At 27.0% G+C, this 17,528-nt stretch overlaps 1 protein-coding gene across 2 annotated transcripts in view; it reads right to left on the reverse strand.

The window, feature by feature from the left end:
- Positions 1 to 16,686, reverse strand: part of LOC107455055 (DNA-dependent protein kinase catalytic subunit) — a 137,262-nt gene extending 120,576 nt beyond the window's left edge. For both annotated transcript variants that reach the window (XM_043042865.2, XM_043042867.2), the window contains exons 1-11: positions 16,416 to 16,686; positions 14,486 to 14,559; positions 13,555 to 13,647; positions 11,056 to 11,133; positions 9,506 to 9,614; positions 6,906 to 7,018; positions 6,718 to 6,817; positions 4,822 to 4,914; positions 2,665 to 2,822; positions 557 to 619; positions 374 to 469 (exon numbers count right to left, since the gene is read on the reverse strand). In XM_043042865.2, coding sequence (XP_042898799.1) covers positions 374 to 469; positions 557 to 619; positions 2,665 to 2,822; positions 4,822 to 4,914; positions 6,718 to 6,817; positions 6,906 to 7,018; positions 9,506 to 9,614; positions 11,056 to 11,133; positions 13,555 to 13,647; positions 14,486 to 14,559; positions 16,416 to 16,572 — 1,134 coding nt within the window. In that variant the 5' untranslated portion in view covers positions 16,573 to 16,686. The remainder of the gene's footprint in view (positions 1 to 373; positions 470 to 556; positions 620 to 2,664; positions 2,823 to 4,821; positions 4,915 to 6,717; positions 6,818 to 6,905; positions 7,019 to 9,505; positions 9,615 to 11,055; positions 11,134 to 13,554; positions 13,648 to 14,485; positions 14,560 to 16,415) is intronic.
- Positions 16,687 to 17,528: the final 842 nt, after the last annotated feature.

Below are 17,528 nucleotides of genomic sequence, written 5' to 3' on the forward strand. Positions count from 1 at the left end.
ATATTAACAGTAAAAAATAATGAAATGGCGTTATAAACTTATCATGATGCAAAATAAAAATAAAATAAAGATTCTAGTTATTAAAAATAAAGCAGATAAAGAGAGTACCTGAATGAATCAAATACCTGATACTTACAATATTACAGCATATTTACGGGAATAAATAAAATCCCTTTCCAAAAGAACATTTAAGGTAATATCTATTTTTTATAAATCCATGAAAACTAAAACATAATAGTGCTCATACAAGTTTTATTACATTGTGGTTCATGCTAAGTCAGTTACTAGCTGCCAAACCGACAAAAGAAATATCAACTTCTTCCTTATAAAATAATGTGAAGGAATAAGCCAGTAAGAATCAAAATTCACTTACACCAGCAAAGAGACCATATCCCATCACAGCTATCTGCAACTCCTTAGAAGTAGTACTCTTGTCCAGAAAAATATCCCGAAAGCAATTCATAAAATACTGTAATTATATAATATATTTGTAATTTAAAATATATTTTTGAATTCCTCCATTTAAATAAATGATCGCTAAAATAATAATAATAACCTTGAAGATATTAGAGCAAACGTCCTTTCTTTCATCATATTGAGACATCATCATTTCAGATGTCTAAAAAAGAATCAACTATATTACAAAGTACTTCAAAAAATAAAATAATAATACAAATGAACTGAAGTGAAAGAAAACATCACATGCAGTCATACGTCAATTTCACCCTAAGTTTCAGAAATTCTTTTAATATATTGATACCTTTGTTTTGAATTATTTTTTTCAGTTCTTACCTTGACAACTCAAAACTTCTCTACAATTCTGTATCATTCAGTTGCCCTAAATCCTGAAATTTTTTCTACATGTTGAAGGAAAAATTAGCTTTTCATATTTCCTAATTGCTGAAATATAAGCGAAAACCTTGCTTTGAAGAACTTTCTTCCGCTCTTCTCATGCTAACTTGAATTTTTTTCCCGGATCCTTGTTTACAATNTTTATTACATTGTGGTTCATGCTAAGTCAGTTACTAGCTGCCAAACCGACAAAAGAAATATCAACTTCTTCCTTATAAAATAATGTGAAGGAATAAGCCAGTAAGAATCAAAATTCACTTACACCAGCAAAGAGACCATATCCCATCACAGCTATCTGCAACTCCTTAGAAGTAGTACTCTTGTCCAGAAAAATATCCCGAAAGCAATTCATAAAATACTGTAATTATATAATATATTTACAATTTAAAATATATATTTATAATTTAAAATATATTTTAATTCCTTCAGTTAAATAAATGATCGTTAAAATAATAATAACCTTGAAGATATTAGCACAAACGTCCTTTCTTTCATCATATTGGGACATCATCATTTCAGATATCTAAAAAAGAATAAACTATATTATAAAGTACTTCAAAAAATAAAAATACAAATAAACTGAAGTAAAAGAATATATATCACATGCAGCCAAACGTCAATTTCACCCTGAGTTTCAGAAATTCTATTAATATATTAATACCTTTGTTTTTAAATTTTTTTTTCAGTTCTTACCTTGACAACTCAAAACTTCTCTACACTTCTGTATCATCATTTAGTTGCCCTGAATCCAGAAATTTTTTCTACATGTTGAAGGAAAAATTAGCTTTTTATATTTCCTAATTGCTGAAATATGAGATAAAACCTTGCTTTGAAGAATTTTCTTCTGCTCTTCTCATATTAACTTGAATTTTTCTCCCGCATCCTTGCTTACAATTTGTTTCTGTATCATCATTCCAGAATTTTTTTATATTGGTCACAGTTGAAGATTGTCTTCTCATAATACAGAAATAAGTTATTTTATTATTTTTCACAAATTATACAAAGGAATAGTCAAAGGCAAAGAAAAAATTGTTGAGAAGCAAATTGAAATGCATAAAAAAAAAACAGAATACAAATTCTAGGCAACCATTTCAAGTGATCTTATACAGCCAACACTCTTTGATACGATTTTCTATTACAATGATCTCTCCATTATAATGATACATAAAGTACCATTTTTTATTCCATAGACACGTTGTTATACTCCACACAGTTCAGGCATGTCTCCACACAAATCAAAACAAAATACCTCCATTGACAATGAGAAATATCGACTGAAGGAAGGAAATAAGTTCAAGCCATTATTTTCTTGCCATGTTACCATTTAAATCTGAAACATCACAAATTCCCTTCGAATGAAGGAAGATTCGGCCTACTGATCTGTCATAGACTTTTATACTAAGTAGTCAAGGGTAGTGATTTTTTTAATATGAGTAATGTGTACAGTATTTTTTATGAATTATGATGATTTATTAATCTCACATTATAAAGTAAACTTTTATTTTGACAAAGAGATCATCACTCTGAGTATTGACTGAATTATTAATTAAGGTCAAATTTAAGAACTAATTATTAAGGTATAAATTATTTTAACACAATGAATTGATTAATACATTGATTTTAACATACCCAAACTCAGCAAATACACTCAGCTTGCAATGCCAATGATCTTGTGGTTAATAAACATTATTAAACATCAGAAAATGTTATAAATATAACAGCATCAAAAAAATTTAAAAGTTTTTATATAATATATAACACCTTTATATATTATTTTTATATAATTTATATATACATAATATGATAACTCACAACTTTCAGTACAGCTACAACAGCTTCTTTTCCCAGTTTTTGCATCTCTCTGTTATGATGTTTCACCCATTGTAATAAAACTTCATATAAATCAATGCAATCTTCAAAAATAAAATCATTAAATTGAATAGCATGAGCTGCTAACAACTGAAGACCAGCTAAAAGAAAAACCACACATTAATGAAGTAAAAAAAAAGAAAGCTTAAGTGAAGCTATTTCATATATTAGATATTGGTAAAAAATAAAAAAGAAATTTTACTTTTTTGTTTAGGACAAATTATTTTCTATGGTTGCTCTTTCTTAAAAATTTATAGAAAATGAAGTGTTAGATAAATCACTATAATATTATATGTAATAAAGCTTTATCACATTTAATTCCAGAAATCTCTAACATTTAAGCCAACAGGGTATAAAATTCTGTAATAAAAAATATTCTTTTGCCTGACAACAAAATTGCCTCAAATTTGAAATCCACCCTATCATAAACATTTTAAAGATAAGCAGTAATTTTTACAAATTTTAAAATATTAATATAGTCAAATTTCAAAATATATAGAATAGCATTGTAACCCTTATAGCAATACCAACATTGCAACCACTATGCACATGGTAAGAAATTTTTGAAAAACTCCCAAAATACTGGATAATTTTCATAAATACCCACCCTTAACTTTTATCATCATAAGATAAAAATAAAATAAAGCATGCAAGTAAAACCTAATTCGGCACTGCTCAGCTGCAAAGAAGTTACTTTCATTTAAGATTCTTTAAAAAATACAATACACGTCCAAAATATTATTATTGGAAAATAAATTAATCATATGAAATTTCTAACATTACTTGCTTTATAAGTTATAATCTCAAAACCATTAGAAATATTCATGCTATGAATAATAAAAAATAAATAGTTTTATAGAAACTTTTTCAACAAGAAGTTATTATAACTTTTAAGCTTTCTAGAAAATATTCCTATTGCAACAAAATTTTATACTTGTATTTTGAAAATTGAGGAAATTAAAACATTGATGTATCCAAGAGATTTCGCTGAGAGAAATTTCCAAAGTTGAAAATCCAGTTTTCTTTTCACATTAGTTCCTCAGTTTTAAAGCATTATTAATTAAATGTATTTATATTTATGAAAATTATCATTAAGTTGTATAAAAGAAACTGGAAACTAGTAAATTACAATTAACTAGTTTCCAGTTTTTTTATACAACTTAAAACCTTAACTTGTTAATCAATGTAACTCTTTCCTGAATAGGACCTTAATCCAAATTTTCAAACAATTGGCAACGTCACAGTGAGAGAAAAATGCATGCGTAAATTCTTGTAATATTTGTAGATATGAATATAAATGCATGAGACGGTTTTTTTTCACTTGTCTTTGATGTGTGTGATTTAAATTTTGTAGAACATTTATTTAACAGAATTAAAAAATTTCTTTGAATTGTTGATACTCAAAGTTGAGATAAATTGAAAAAAAATTATGCAATTTGCATAATTTATTAGAAATAGCTCTCTCTCTCCATCTCCTTATAAAATTATTAACTTTTAAAAAAATGCCATACAAAGCAATTAATCTACATATAACAGAAGCAAATGGGGAAAAAATGAACTCTGAGAATATACACAGTGAACTCTGAGACTATACAAGAATATACACGTTCTGCATTTTTGCTTCAACACGGGTGCTGCCAAAATTAAAGTAATGTTAATTATTTTAAATATTTCTTTTTTGTTGTTGTTGTTAATTTATGTCACACTAGAGCTGCACAATAGACTATTGGCGACGGTCTGGGAAACATCCCGGAGGATGATCCGAAGACATGCCATCACAATTTTGATCCTCTGCGGAGGGGATGGCACCCCCGCTTCGGTAGCCCGACGACCTGCGCGCGAAGTCGAGCACTTTACGGTAGCACAGTTTAACGAGGACCAATACCGCACACCCTCGGTCCCTACGCAGACTGATCCAAGTGGTCACCCACCCGCACACTGACCATAGCCAGTGATGCTTGACTTCGGTGATCTGCTGGGAGCCGTGTCTCAACGATCAATCCACTGCAGGACTTTTAATATTTTGAGTATCGTTGATTTAAAAGTAGTATCACTGCCATGTACAAAATATTAAAAATGAGTATAACTTTAATTAAATACCTCTTGTTATAGCTGATGACTTTGAAGAAAATTTCTCAGTGTTTGAAATAAGCTTTCGTGCGGTGTCAAAAATAAAATAAGAGTTTTCAGTGTCTGAAAGAAAAAAAAATTCATTTAAATACATTTTTAAAGCAATGAATTCATAGATTTTAAAAAAGTTAATCCAGAATATTAATTTTTAAAAAAGGTTAGAACAAAATATGGATAAATAAATACATTAAATCTCATAAAAATGAGGCAATATTTTTCTCCGGCCAAAAAAAGAATATTTTTCAAAGTGATGTTGCAATACCTAGTTTCGTATAATCAGGCTTCATAAATGTCATAGTATTCTCTATACAAATAAAAACAAAATATTTCATTCAAACTACATTTTTTAAAAACTCTATTCAAATTACATTTTCTAAAAGTAGACAGACTAAAAATTAATAAAGCTTTAATGCCTAAAGACATGCAATTAAGAAAATGTTTAAATTACATAATCTCTTATACAAGTTTTACAATTTACAAGAAAATATTAATATCTTATACTAAAAATTTTATTATTATTAATACATTTTTACTGACTAGCTTTCGTATTTATAATAATGAAACCTTGCAATCAAAATTTTGAAAACTTCCAACTAGCTATCAATCTTTACATGAGCTCTGTGCTTAATTACAATATATAAGTTTCAATAGTTTCAAGCCCGATAAAAACGGTATTTATTGTGATATTATCATCAAAGGGAACTGACAATCAAAATTTTGATTGCTTCATGAAAATACATGTTTCAATTATTTTCTTACAGTGACAATTTTTTCCTGTTTTCTACTGCTTTACACGCAAAATTAATCATAATATTATCCCCAAAAGGAATTTGGCATCACATAAAATTCCAACGAATTTACAACTAGCTAGAATACTAAAATTTTAACTAAAGGTTTGTGCTGAATGAGATAGTAAACTTTTTCTCCTCCTGGCGACTAAAAACAGAATCATCATATCTCCAAACAGAAATTATTTTCAACATAAATTTAAACTAAAAGTATCAGTTTTTTAATGTAGTTTTAACTCTGATGACATTACAAGTTTTAAGGGTTTTTTGATCACTACAAACAGAAATTATCACCTTTTTATGGCTAAATGAAACTTAACTCAGACCAACTAAGAGTTTCATAGTACAACACACACGCATGCTTTACTACAATGCAAGTTAAAATCCTTTACTTACCACTACCAGCAGTATTTATTATTTTCAGCCTTTATAGGTGTTCTATGTGTAAACCTTTGGTCACACAGCTCAGCACTCATCAAACATTAGTTAAATTCCTGCCAGACTCCATTCAACCCAGTACTACAGTATTGACTACATATGGGACTTTTTATTGTAAAGGCTATGAGAAAGACATTGTTTCTTTACTCCTTTTGCTGGATTAAACAAAACTGCATATAAGGGTCACCGATCTGTCAATACCATTGATAATTACTTGTTAAATAAGAGCCTGGCAAAAACTGAACTACTTCATTAATGTGATCAAGAGCTCAAACATAGAACACCTGTAAGAGTTGTATACAAAACTTGATTTGTTAATACAAGGTTTGTTTTTGTAGCATTCATTTTTTGCTTATTTATTTAACTGTAGTAGGGAATTAAGAATAATCCTGCACAAATGGCAGTTTGCTTGTCTCTATAAATCATACCTTAATAATTCAGATGGCAAGGTCTGACATTAAATTTTATAAGTAAATATGTCGAACAATAAAAACATGAATATATTATGAAAAAGAGTGTATTCTAAAATTTAAAAATCTGTAGAATAAAAAAACTTTACTGACAGTTGGTATTTAACCCCAAAGTTTATTTTCATACAAAATAACTTTGAGAATTAAAATATGCAAAGCTTGAAACATACCTTCAGAACACATAACAGAAAAATTATAAAGATACTCCTTCAATCCCAACAGACAACCAGCAACTGTGCTAACATTAAAAGCTTTTACTTTTGCACTCATCTAAAATAAATCGAAATATTAGCGATAAATTTTTAATAAGACAAAGCAAGAGTTTTTAAATAGATTCATTAAATAATTATACACTAACTTGAGATTTAAGCTCTTGTAAAAACATAGACAAAACTCTTTCTTGATAAGGAATAAAATCTTCAGGATAATAGTGAGCAATGATTCCTATGAGGCATAAAACTTCTTCCTTAGCTAGAGAGGGAAAAAATTAATTAATGAGGTTCAAAAGCATTACATTGCAAACATATAAATTTTAACTTGTTCTACATCAAACTTTTTTATATGTTATACTACAACTCAAATTTAAAAAAAAAAAATAATATACAATTTTTAAATTCTTACACTAATAAAAAATAAAGTTCTGTCAATACAAAGAAAAATATATTATAAGTTTGAACTTTTTAGTATGTTACTGATATTTTTACTGTGTTGTTAATTTGTTCGAATATACCTCAAATCTTAAACAAATTTGTTTTATTTTACTGCTCCTAAAATAATACACAAGTAAAAAATAAAGTTCAGCAGTAAAAATGGAAAATGTATCATAAGCTTGGGCTTATTTATATGTTACTAATTTTGCTACTTTTTTTAATGTCATAATACAACTAAAAAACTTACACAAATTTGTTTTATAACACAGTTTAACTATAATTAACGCATGAACAATAAAGTTCTATCAGTAGATATAGAAATGGTAACATAATTTAGAACTTTTTAATCAAAATATTTATGTTCCAAATCGAATTTAACAGTCAAAACTGTCTAAGAGGAAAAAAATTGAACAATATTCGGAAAAATTTTAGATTAAATTTCATTGTTTCTTTTGTTTTTAACCTCTAATAAAGCATAAAAGTTGCTGGTAATTGCAAGAGTCTTTTTCCAAATTTCAGATAGATCATAAAATGACCATAGATCAAACTAAAGAAACTTTACAAAATAGAAACAATAATTAATATAATTAGTTGATATATAAAATAAACCATTTTACAAAATACAAACACCACATATGTGTATTCATTTTTTAATGATTTTTGGGTGACTTTGGAATTTCATGTCAAAACGTGGAGCAATGCAGCAGCATGAAATGATGCTACATGTATAATTTTTACTTTTAACTAACTTTAAAAAGAATAGAAAAAATTACAGAACACAAAATATAACAAAATAAAAAATTTTAGAATTAAATAAAAAATTTTACAATTAATAAAAAATATATATATATTAAATTATTAGATCTTTTATAGGTAGGAATCAGGATACTTTTTTCTGTTCTTCCAGTATATCCTTGTTTACAACCATCACAAAATATTACATATTTTTACATTTAACAGTAATTTACATGTTGATTTAACAATAATTTAACCCCAGATTATACCTGCAGTGCACTTGTCCTAGATTTGCTCAAACAGCTTTGTCAAGACTTACGACCGGCAAAATAAAGTGTTTGACCTTCAGAGTGAAAGAAAAGACTTATGCCTATTGTCATTGCTCGGCCCATCACTTCTCCATCTCATCTTTTGGATTGCATTGGTGCCTCTGTGAAGCAACTGATGAGTGATGGAGAGACTGTCTATGACTTGCTGATGCGACATGATCTTCTGAACTTGGTCTAGGGCTCTAGACCAAGGGGATAAGCAACAACAACAACAATAATTTAAGCAAAGTCTCAAGTTTTCATGGTCACCAAGTATTACATTATTTAAACACAATTTTTATATTTCTTCTTCTTGAGCACTGTGTCAAGGCTTGACCAAGGCTGTCTCTCCACCAGACAATATTAGGCCATATTATACCATATATGTATTATGCCCATATATGTTAAGCACATGTTTTCCACATAGGAGTAATATTTTATTTCATATTACTCCTATCTGCTTTAATGCTTTTTCAACATCCTCCAGCCCCCAAAAGAGTGTACATTCTTAATAAGGTTTTTATCTTTACTGAATATACATCATCATATCTATTTAAGTGATCTAACTATCTAATGTGAGATAATTATACTATTTTGACATTGTTAGGTATACTTTATTATGTAAGACATTTTACATATTTTATTGGATCAAATATTTTAATATTTTTCCCTTACTCATTAACAGGTTCTCTTCAACTTTATGAAGCATCCAGTATTTATTTCGTAAAGTTCGGCAGATCAAGCAAAATTCTTTTGTTTTCTTAAATTCTGATATAAGTTAGTTTCTAAAGCCATTATAGAAACATTTATTGGACGGAGATAATTTATTTATTCTTATTTCAATTCTTATGTCATTACTCTTTAATATCATTGTGCACACATATTTAAAGTGAATAACAGTTTTAAAAGTATAGTTATTAATTTTCAAAGGATTTATAATAGCAGTTTAGTATTATAATAGTTTTATTTGATTAAATCATAAATTTAGTTTCACTTCTATTATTGGTTAAATCTATCATCTTAGCTGCTTTCTAAAGCAACAAAAACATTAAAAAAACAAAGACATTAGCAACAGCTTGTTTAGTTTGCCCAATGATATCAATACTATCCTCAAAATAAAGAAGTAGGATTTTTTCACCTGAATAATTGAGCTTATGCATAATTAAGGTTCTCATAATTTTTATACTATTGTTATTTGAAGTAATAAGGGAATAAAAAAAATTACAATACATATTAAAAGTATTTAAAAGAAAAAAGGAGGATACCTTTAGGAGACAATTTTGCCCCCGTAGTGAGTTGAAAAAACAAATCTTCAATAAGAGACTTTACATCAATTCTCTTTTCTCCATTATAACCATGACAAGTTTCTAAAATCTACAAAATTTTCAAAAATTAAAAAGCTTAAAAAGTGATTAAAAAAAACATATATGATACAAAATTAAATTAATTATTTTTCTTTTTTAGTATTTGATGAAAAAGAGGGTATAAAGTTTTATGAGTTTTCTATCTTAAATACATAAACATAAAATAAAATTGTTACTTAAAAGCATATTAACCATCCAACAGACCAGTGAAAAGAGTTGCACTTAGATATTCTAAAAATTTAATACTTGCAGTAAAAATTTTTAACATTAGATTAATCTATTTACTGAGTTCAATTTTAAAAATATTTTTTTTTAAATGCAAAAGATAATATACAAAATCTGTAAGTTTATTCTAATATAAATATGATTTCCAGCCACACAAAATTAAAACCAATTATAGATAAAACATAGTAAACTCTTCACTATCGGAGGAATCAAATGTTCAGACAATACAGTTGGATAATTTTGCGGTTAATCCACAAAATGCCCATGTATATGTTTTACAGTTTTTGGAACAACTCTTCACTGATTATAATTCGTGTTTTTAACTACAATACTAATAAAAAAAATAAGCAAACTCATTTCATCCAATTTAAATCTTTACCTCAAATACAATTTCACATCAAAAAATTTTTGTATGACAGAATCATGGAGATAATATATATTGATACAGAATAGATTATGAGCAAATAAACAGTACAGTTTAATAAGAATTTATTATAGCATTTGACATCACAATCTTTCAAAACAATCAGAACTTGAATAAACCCAAAAGCGGAAAATCTACCGTGGATAAACTCAGAATGAATAATTAGGAGTTTACTATCCGTGAAATATAATAGTTTTCTTGGATCTACAATCATGTAACTTTACATAAAAGATACAAATTACCCATTTTGTTAAGAAATTAATCTTGGGTAATTTCTTTAAAGAAACGTATTCTGTTTCTTTTGCTGAGCACACACAACATGAGCCATATAAATGATGTATTTTTCATTAACAAAATAGCAGGTTATCAATAATTTTCATATCCAGTTACGATATTTCAATTCTTTATTCTTTAAAAGAAATTGGCGTACAAAATTCAAATAGTTGTCTGGGTGATTTAGATCCCAATAATAAAATGGTTATTTATGTATATTATACACATTTTGCAAGCTGTTCTCTGGATCTCACCCTGAAATTTAATTATTATCCATCAGCCTATGTGGAAATATTTTATAAAGCATACTGCCAAGGAAAATCAAGATCATTACCAATAATTTAAAAAGGAAAAATTAATTTCAAAACTAAGAAAGCAGACCTTCTATAATTATCAAGTATTTTTATTAATGTTAATTAAAAAGCAAAAAAAGAAGAAGAAAATACATACAAACATAAAAAATGAAAGATTAATTTTTAACAAACTGTTTTCAAACTATAAATACATAATGTAACGAAACTAATTTTACCTTTGATATTGTTATCATGCTAGCCTTTTTCACTTCTGCTGTAGCATCACGTTGTTTCATATACTTTTTGCAGACTTCCTACCATTTAAAAAAAATAATAATAATGTTATAATTCTAAATCTATCAAATAATATACTTTCACAAAGATTTACTTTTTGGTAAGTAAAATACTAATAAAAAGCATAAATTAATAAATGATGCACGAGTTTAAAACTAAGCAAATAAAAGTCAATAAATAAATTTATCGAAACACATTTTTTTCATAAGTTATGTGTAACCTGAATGAATTAATTTAAATATATTTGTAAGTTAAATAAGAAATTTCAGTTTTATTTCAATTACAGCAATACTTTGATTAAACTACGCATTGGCACAAAACCTTATATGGATTACATAGCTAACATCATTTCTTAATCTTCTTTCATCAACAAACTCATTATTTAAATTCTTTTCTTTTCAACAGTGTAATATATTTAAATTTAATACCAAAAACTAACATCATTTTTAATAGTATAAGAGAAATATAAACTTAATTCTTCTCTCATACAATTTCCCTAGATAACAGAACTCTTTCATTATGTCTTTAAATAACTCATTTGCATAGATCGGCATCTAATTATGAATCGTAAGCTTATCTCATTGATTTTTGAAATTAATTTCATTCAATTAATCAGGAAAAAGCCTTATGGAGGTTGATAAACCTCCATAAGGCTTTTTCCTGATTCCACATGCACTGCAATATTTTACAAAACTATCACACATAACATAAAACATTTACTTTTAGCTAAATTACACTAGTAAGAATGAAAGGACGGATTAGAACAACAGAAATTACAATAGTATCTTAATTATTGTAATTTCTTTTACAGAACCAAAGCAACTGAATAGCAAAACATTTATTTGATATTTACATAAAATGATCTGTCTCATGTATAGTCATGGAGTACAAAAAGTGTATTTTATTTTGAAAACTTGGTGTATTATCATAGCATACTATTGAAATTTAAAAGAAAATAACTATATGAGCACCTGAAAAACACTTTGGAATCAACTTTGGTTAACAAAAGGATTAGAATGAAGGAGGTTACGGTTCTACAGTAATTTGTAAAACCTTAATTGACATGAATCATAGAAATAGATGCAAGAATTAATGACCAATTTTTACTAAGGTCCCTAATTAAGAATGTATAATGTTGCTTTTATGGGACATTCTGCTACTTTTTTGCAAACAATGTAAAATTCTAATGTTAATACCTTTTCAAAGCTCAACTTTTTTTTACATAAAAATCAAGTTAGTGCACAGTTTGATCATATTGTATACAGATTTAACATATATTTATATTTTAAACTGCAGTTCATCAGACATGTGTCGTAAAAGTTATTCAACACTTAGAATAACAATTTTTATTCTTCCTTCAACATGAAATTAATTTTTTTCAGAATTATTCACACATCAGGCTTTTCTTGGTAATCAAGAAAGTTCAATAGATCACTTAAAATTTACTATGTGTTCGAAGACTTCTTTAGAAACATACTTACTTACTCTGTGTAAGGCAAATAGAGTGTCGCCACATAGACAGTTTTGCTTTTAAATTATAGTTTCAATCAAGACAAATAATTATATAATAAAATTTTTAAAAAAAAATTTAAATATTAAAAATTTTATTCTTTAATTTTTAAAAAATTTTTTTAAAAAAATAGCTTTAAAATTTTTTTTAGTTATTAAAACAAAATTTAGATATTTTTTCCTCATTAAATTATTGAAATCTTACATAAATTAGAATAGTTTCCTTTAATTTGGGTAAAAGTTCAAAAAAGTCTCTGCTCTTAAAACGGTTAATAACATGAACATTTTATTCAAATCAACATTTTATTATATTTTAAACTGCAGTTCATCAGACATGTGACGTAAAAGTTATTCAACACTTAGAATAACAATTTTTATTCTTTCTTCAACATGAAATTAATTTTTTTCAGAATTATTCACACATCAGGCTTTTCTAGGTAATCAAGAAAGTTCAGTAGATTACTTAAAATTTACTATGTGTTCGAAGACTTCTTTAGAAACATACTTACTTACTCTGTGTAAGGCAAATAGAGTGTCGCCACATAGACAGTTTTGCTTTTAAATTATAGTTTCAATCAAGACAAATAATTATATAATAAAATTTTTAAAAAAAAATTTAAATATTAAAAATTTTATTCTTTAATTTTTAAAAAATTTTTTTAAAAAAATAGCTTTAAAATTTTTTTTAGTTATTAAAACAAAATTTAGATATTTTTTCCCCATTAAATTATTGAAATCTTACATAAATTAGAATAGTTTCCTTTAATGTGGGTAAAAGTTCAAAAAAGTTTCTGCTCTTAAAACGGTTAATAACATGAACATTTTATTCAAATCAAATACATTTTCAAAATAATTTACTTTGGTGAACACATTTTACAAATAAATAAGTAATAATAAGCTTTTATCAATCCTTTATCATAATGAGAACTCACCAAAATATCAAATCCATATTCTCCTATCATGGAACCACTGCTTTCAATGATATCATTCAGCAACTTAAAACAATTCAATTTGACATTTCTCAGCTATTAAAAAAAAAAAAAAAAACATAGATTTTTAATATAGTAGCATTAAAATTAAAAATAGAATTATTAAGTACTAATATTTAAGAAATTATTGTTATTTTTTATTAAAAATAATAATTATCTTTATTTAAAAATTCACTTACTTTATAGTCATTATTTAAATCATTAAAAACAGAAGAAATGTTTTATAGAAACATATCTTTCAAATTAAAATGAAAAAATGAGCTAAAACAATCTAAATACCTGGGAAAAGTTGAAAAATAAAACATTTCCAATTAATTATAAAATATAAAATAGAGTAATATCTAAAAAAAAGTTTTCCTGTTTACTTTTATAATTTATCTGTTTGTTATAATACAACCTGCGTTAGAAAATGATAGTAATTTACAACTGCAATCTGTTTTGAAATTCACTCATCAGCTTTAAATTTCCCTTCTCAATAAATAATAACAAAGATGAAAAAAATTATCTAAAAAAAACAACTTTTTTGAATAGCCACTGGTACTAGTTCTGAGTACTTAGACTGATTTTTTAACATGTTATATTCAAACACTACTTTAACTGCAAACTAATTACAATTGCAAGATTTTTCTTTCTAATGCATTGCTCACACAGCAGGACTACCCAAGCTTTTTAACCAAAGCAATGAAACATTATTAAATACAGATCCCTGCAACTTTTAATTATTTCTCAAGTTTAATAACATTAATCAGCCTATTACATACTAATTAGGCTGATGGAGTAAAATATCAGTATGAAAATAAGCATGTAAGGTAGGTAGTTGAAATACTCAATTGTATCCACAAAACTATAATACCTTTAAATAATAAAATTTTACCTCTTTCACTATCAATAGGTTTCTTAAAAGACTAAGAATTCCATCATTGCAGAAAATTCGTGCATTACCAATTTCTAAAATAGCAAAACATGCATACATTAATACACATAACTTTTAAAAAAAACTATTATAGCTACACATTAAAATTATTTTCAAGATTGTGATGAATTAAAAAATTTATTGTTTATCAGCTGTATCTCATAACACTTCACTTTGTAATATTTGAAAATTTAGCAAAACACATGGATAAAAACTCATCATTATTAATTAGAAAGGTTAAATGCATAGCACAATGATCACAATATCAAAATAAAAATTATCATTTAAGATCATATTACATTAGTTTCTAAACAAATAACGAAAATCATTATCTAAGGAATAGAAAAACAGACATATCAAATTGATAAAACTTTTAAAGGTAACTTAATTTTTTAAAAAAAAGGAATAATTTGAAATAATAAATAGTGTCTTTGCTTCTCTTATGACTTAAAAATTTATTGTATACACTTGTCCTATAAGCTTGCACAACACTTGTTAAAAATATTTTTTTTTCATAACGATAACATTGTGTATTATTAAAAATTGAGCTACATGATTTTTTCCTTCAATTACATGAAAGCTAACAGGGAAATTTCCGTATCATGACCTATGTCAGAATAATCACCAAGTCTTGGCAACTTCCGGGCAGAGGTTCACGCAACACTAAAAAAAACACCACAAAAAGGGATGAACTTGAAGGGTAGGTAAAACTCGTGGGGAGATTTCAGTATCGTGTTCTGTGGCAGAATAATCGCCAAGTCTTGGCAACTTGCGGGCAGTGGCCCCAGAGAAACTAAAAAAAAACATCACAGAAAGGGACCGACCCAACTCAAAGGGTATAATTCATAGCTATCCCCAAGCAAACAAATACATATTTCTTAAAAAAAAAAATTGGAAGTTTAAAATCTATTTGGTATCTTGTTGACAGTAATAAGGGCGACAGATCACAATATGAAAATATCTTCTAACTCGTAGTCACCCGAGGCAAATCTCACAAATTTTTGTTCCCTTTAAAAAATAATTTCTGGTTTAATATCAATCTGGCACCTTGGCGATTGTAGTTGGTGAGGCAGATCTCGATACGGAAATGCCTCCTAGCAGTGATATAGAAATGAATGAAGTAGAGACTGAATGCAGCAGTCTCTAAAAGTAATATACATAACCATATTCGTATCTAGACAAAGCACAACACATATTTTTCTAATTAGTTGTAAATACAAGTTCTTTAGTGCAGATGGCACTATCACTGGGGAGACTTCCGTATTGTGAGTGGTGGCAGAATAATCGTCAAGTCATGGTAACTTCCGGGTAGCAACACGTGAGAAACTAAAAAAAAAACATCATAGAAAGGGAGTAACTCGAAAGGTATAATTCATAGTCCTTTCTTAGCAAATATTTACATTTTTTATTGTAAAAAAATTTGTATGTTTAAAATCTATTTAGCACCTTGGAGATCAGTTTGCGGGACTGATTATGATACTAAAATATCTCCCTATCACTTTCAGATGCAGAAATGTCCTCCCGTCAAAACTGTAATTATGTATCAAATCTTTGATAGTTATTAAGTCTACATTTACCTTTTGTTAGATAAAATTTAAATCTTTAATAATATAACCCTTATTAGAAAGTCACAAGAATGTAAAATTCTTTTATTTTGAGGCAGAGATTCTAAATAATTTTCTCCTTTATCTTCAATTACAATAGAAAAAATCACAGGACTCCAAGTACATATAAGTAGCATATTACGTCTTAGACAAATAATCTACCTGTTAAAATGCATTATTAGAATTTAAATCAAAAAATAGAGAATATCTGACAAATAAACTACAGAAAGAAATATTAGTGGTATATGTGGAGCAAATTAGTTTTCATTTTTGAAAAAGTATTTTACCCCTTTCCTGTTCTTTTAAATCAAAGTTTAAATAATCATCATGAAGTTTCTGTATTGTCTCTAAGATAGAAACTTCTTTTTCAGAGATCGAATCAGAGTCTTGAGCAAATTTCAGAGCGTCCAAATGACTCTGAATTAAATCTAAGAAATCCCCCATATTTGCAAAATATAATATAATTCTTATACATTAACTTTCTCCTTAATAAAAGCATTAAAATCTTCTGACAACATAGCAGACGGCCTACAACTGTTTTCAAATTTTGCGTGATTTATCTTGAATGATGTACTATGGTTACAGTTACGGTTAGATTATAGTTTGATAAGTTAATACTATTATTCATTAAATTTTAAAAAAGTTTCGAAAGCGAAAATTTATAAAAAGATTGAGGAAAAATAATTAAATCTAGTGAAATTAACTAATTATATTAATTTGAATTATATATAAAACATCTCAACTCAAGCAGTTATATGATTCACGAGTTTCATAGATATAAGGAACCCATAAGAAGAAGTGAAGGTCCCATCTTTCCGGTGGCAACGAAAAATGGGTTACCTTTTTCAATCATCGTGGCGACTTTTTCTATCTGTTAAATCACCAGTGATCATGCTCATATTTGTGATGGCCGATGGCTTGTTAATTTCACGTACTGAAATTTTGCAGCATGGAATAGATATCTAATCTGTTGTGGTAAGTAAAAATTATTAATATGTTAATTTTACATATTCATCTTATTTGTTTTTAACTAATTAAATTTGAAAACATAGTATAAATGTTAATATATTACGTTCTATAAAACGTAAACATCAATAGTCTTTTTTTATTTCGGAAATATTTGCTCATCTGAATATATGAACAATTGTTTTCTAACTTTTTAACAATGTCAGTAAATTCTTGTTTTAAATTCTAAAAAATTCTCAAATGACTTCATTTATCAAGGACACAAAAATTCATCCCTTCCAAAATTAAATTTTCTTTTTTTACTCCCTTCTATTTTCATTTCAAATATGCTTGATTTACTTATTCCATCACTAGATGGCAGCTCTGCATTATGAAAACCTGAAAAATCATTAATACGAAATTTTAAAACAATGAAACCTGTTAGATTGCTAAAG

The sequence above is a fragment of the Parasteatoda tepidariorum genome, chromosome 3 (genome assembly GCF_043381705.1).
Source record: "Parasteatoda tepidariorum isolate YZ-2023 chromosome 3, CAS_Ptep_4.0, whole genome shotgun sequence".
NCBI classification, from domain to species: Eukaryota; Metazoa; Arthropoda; class Arachnida; order Araneae; family Theridiidae; genus Parasteatoda; species Parasteatoda tepidariorum.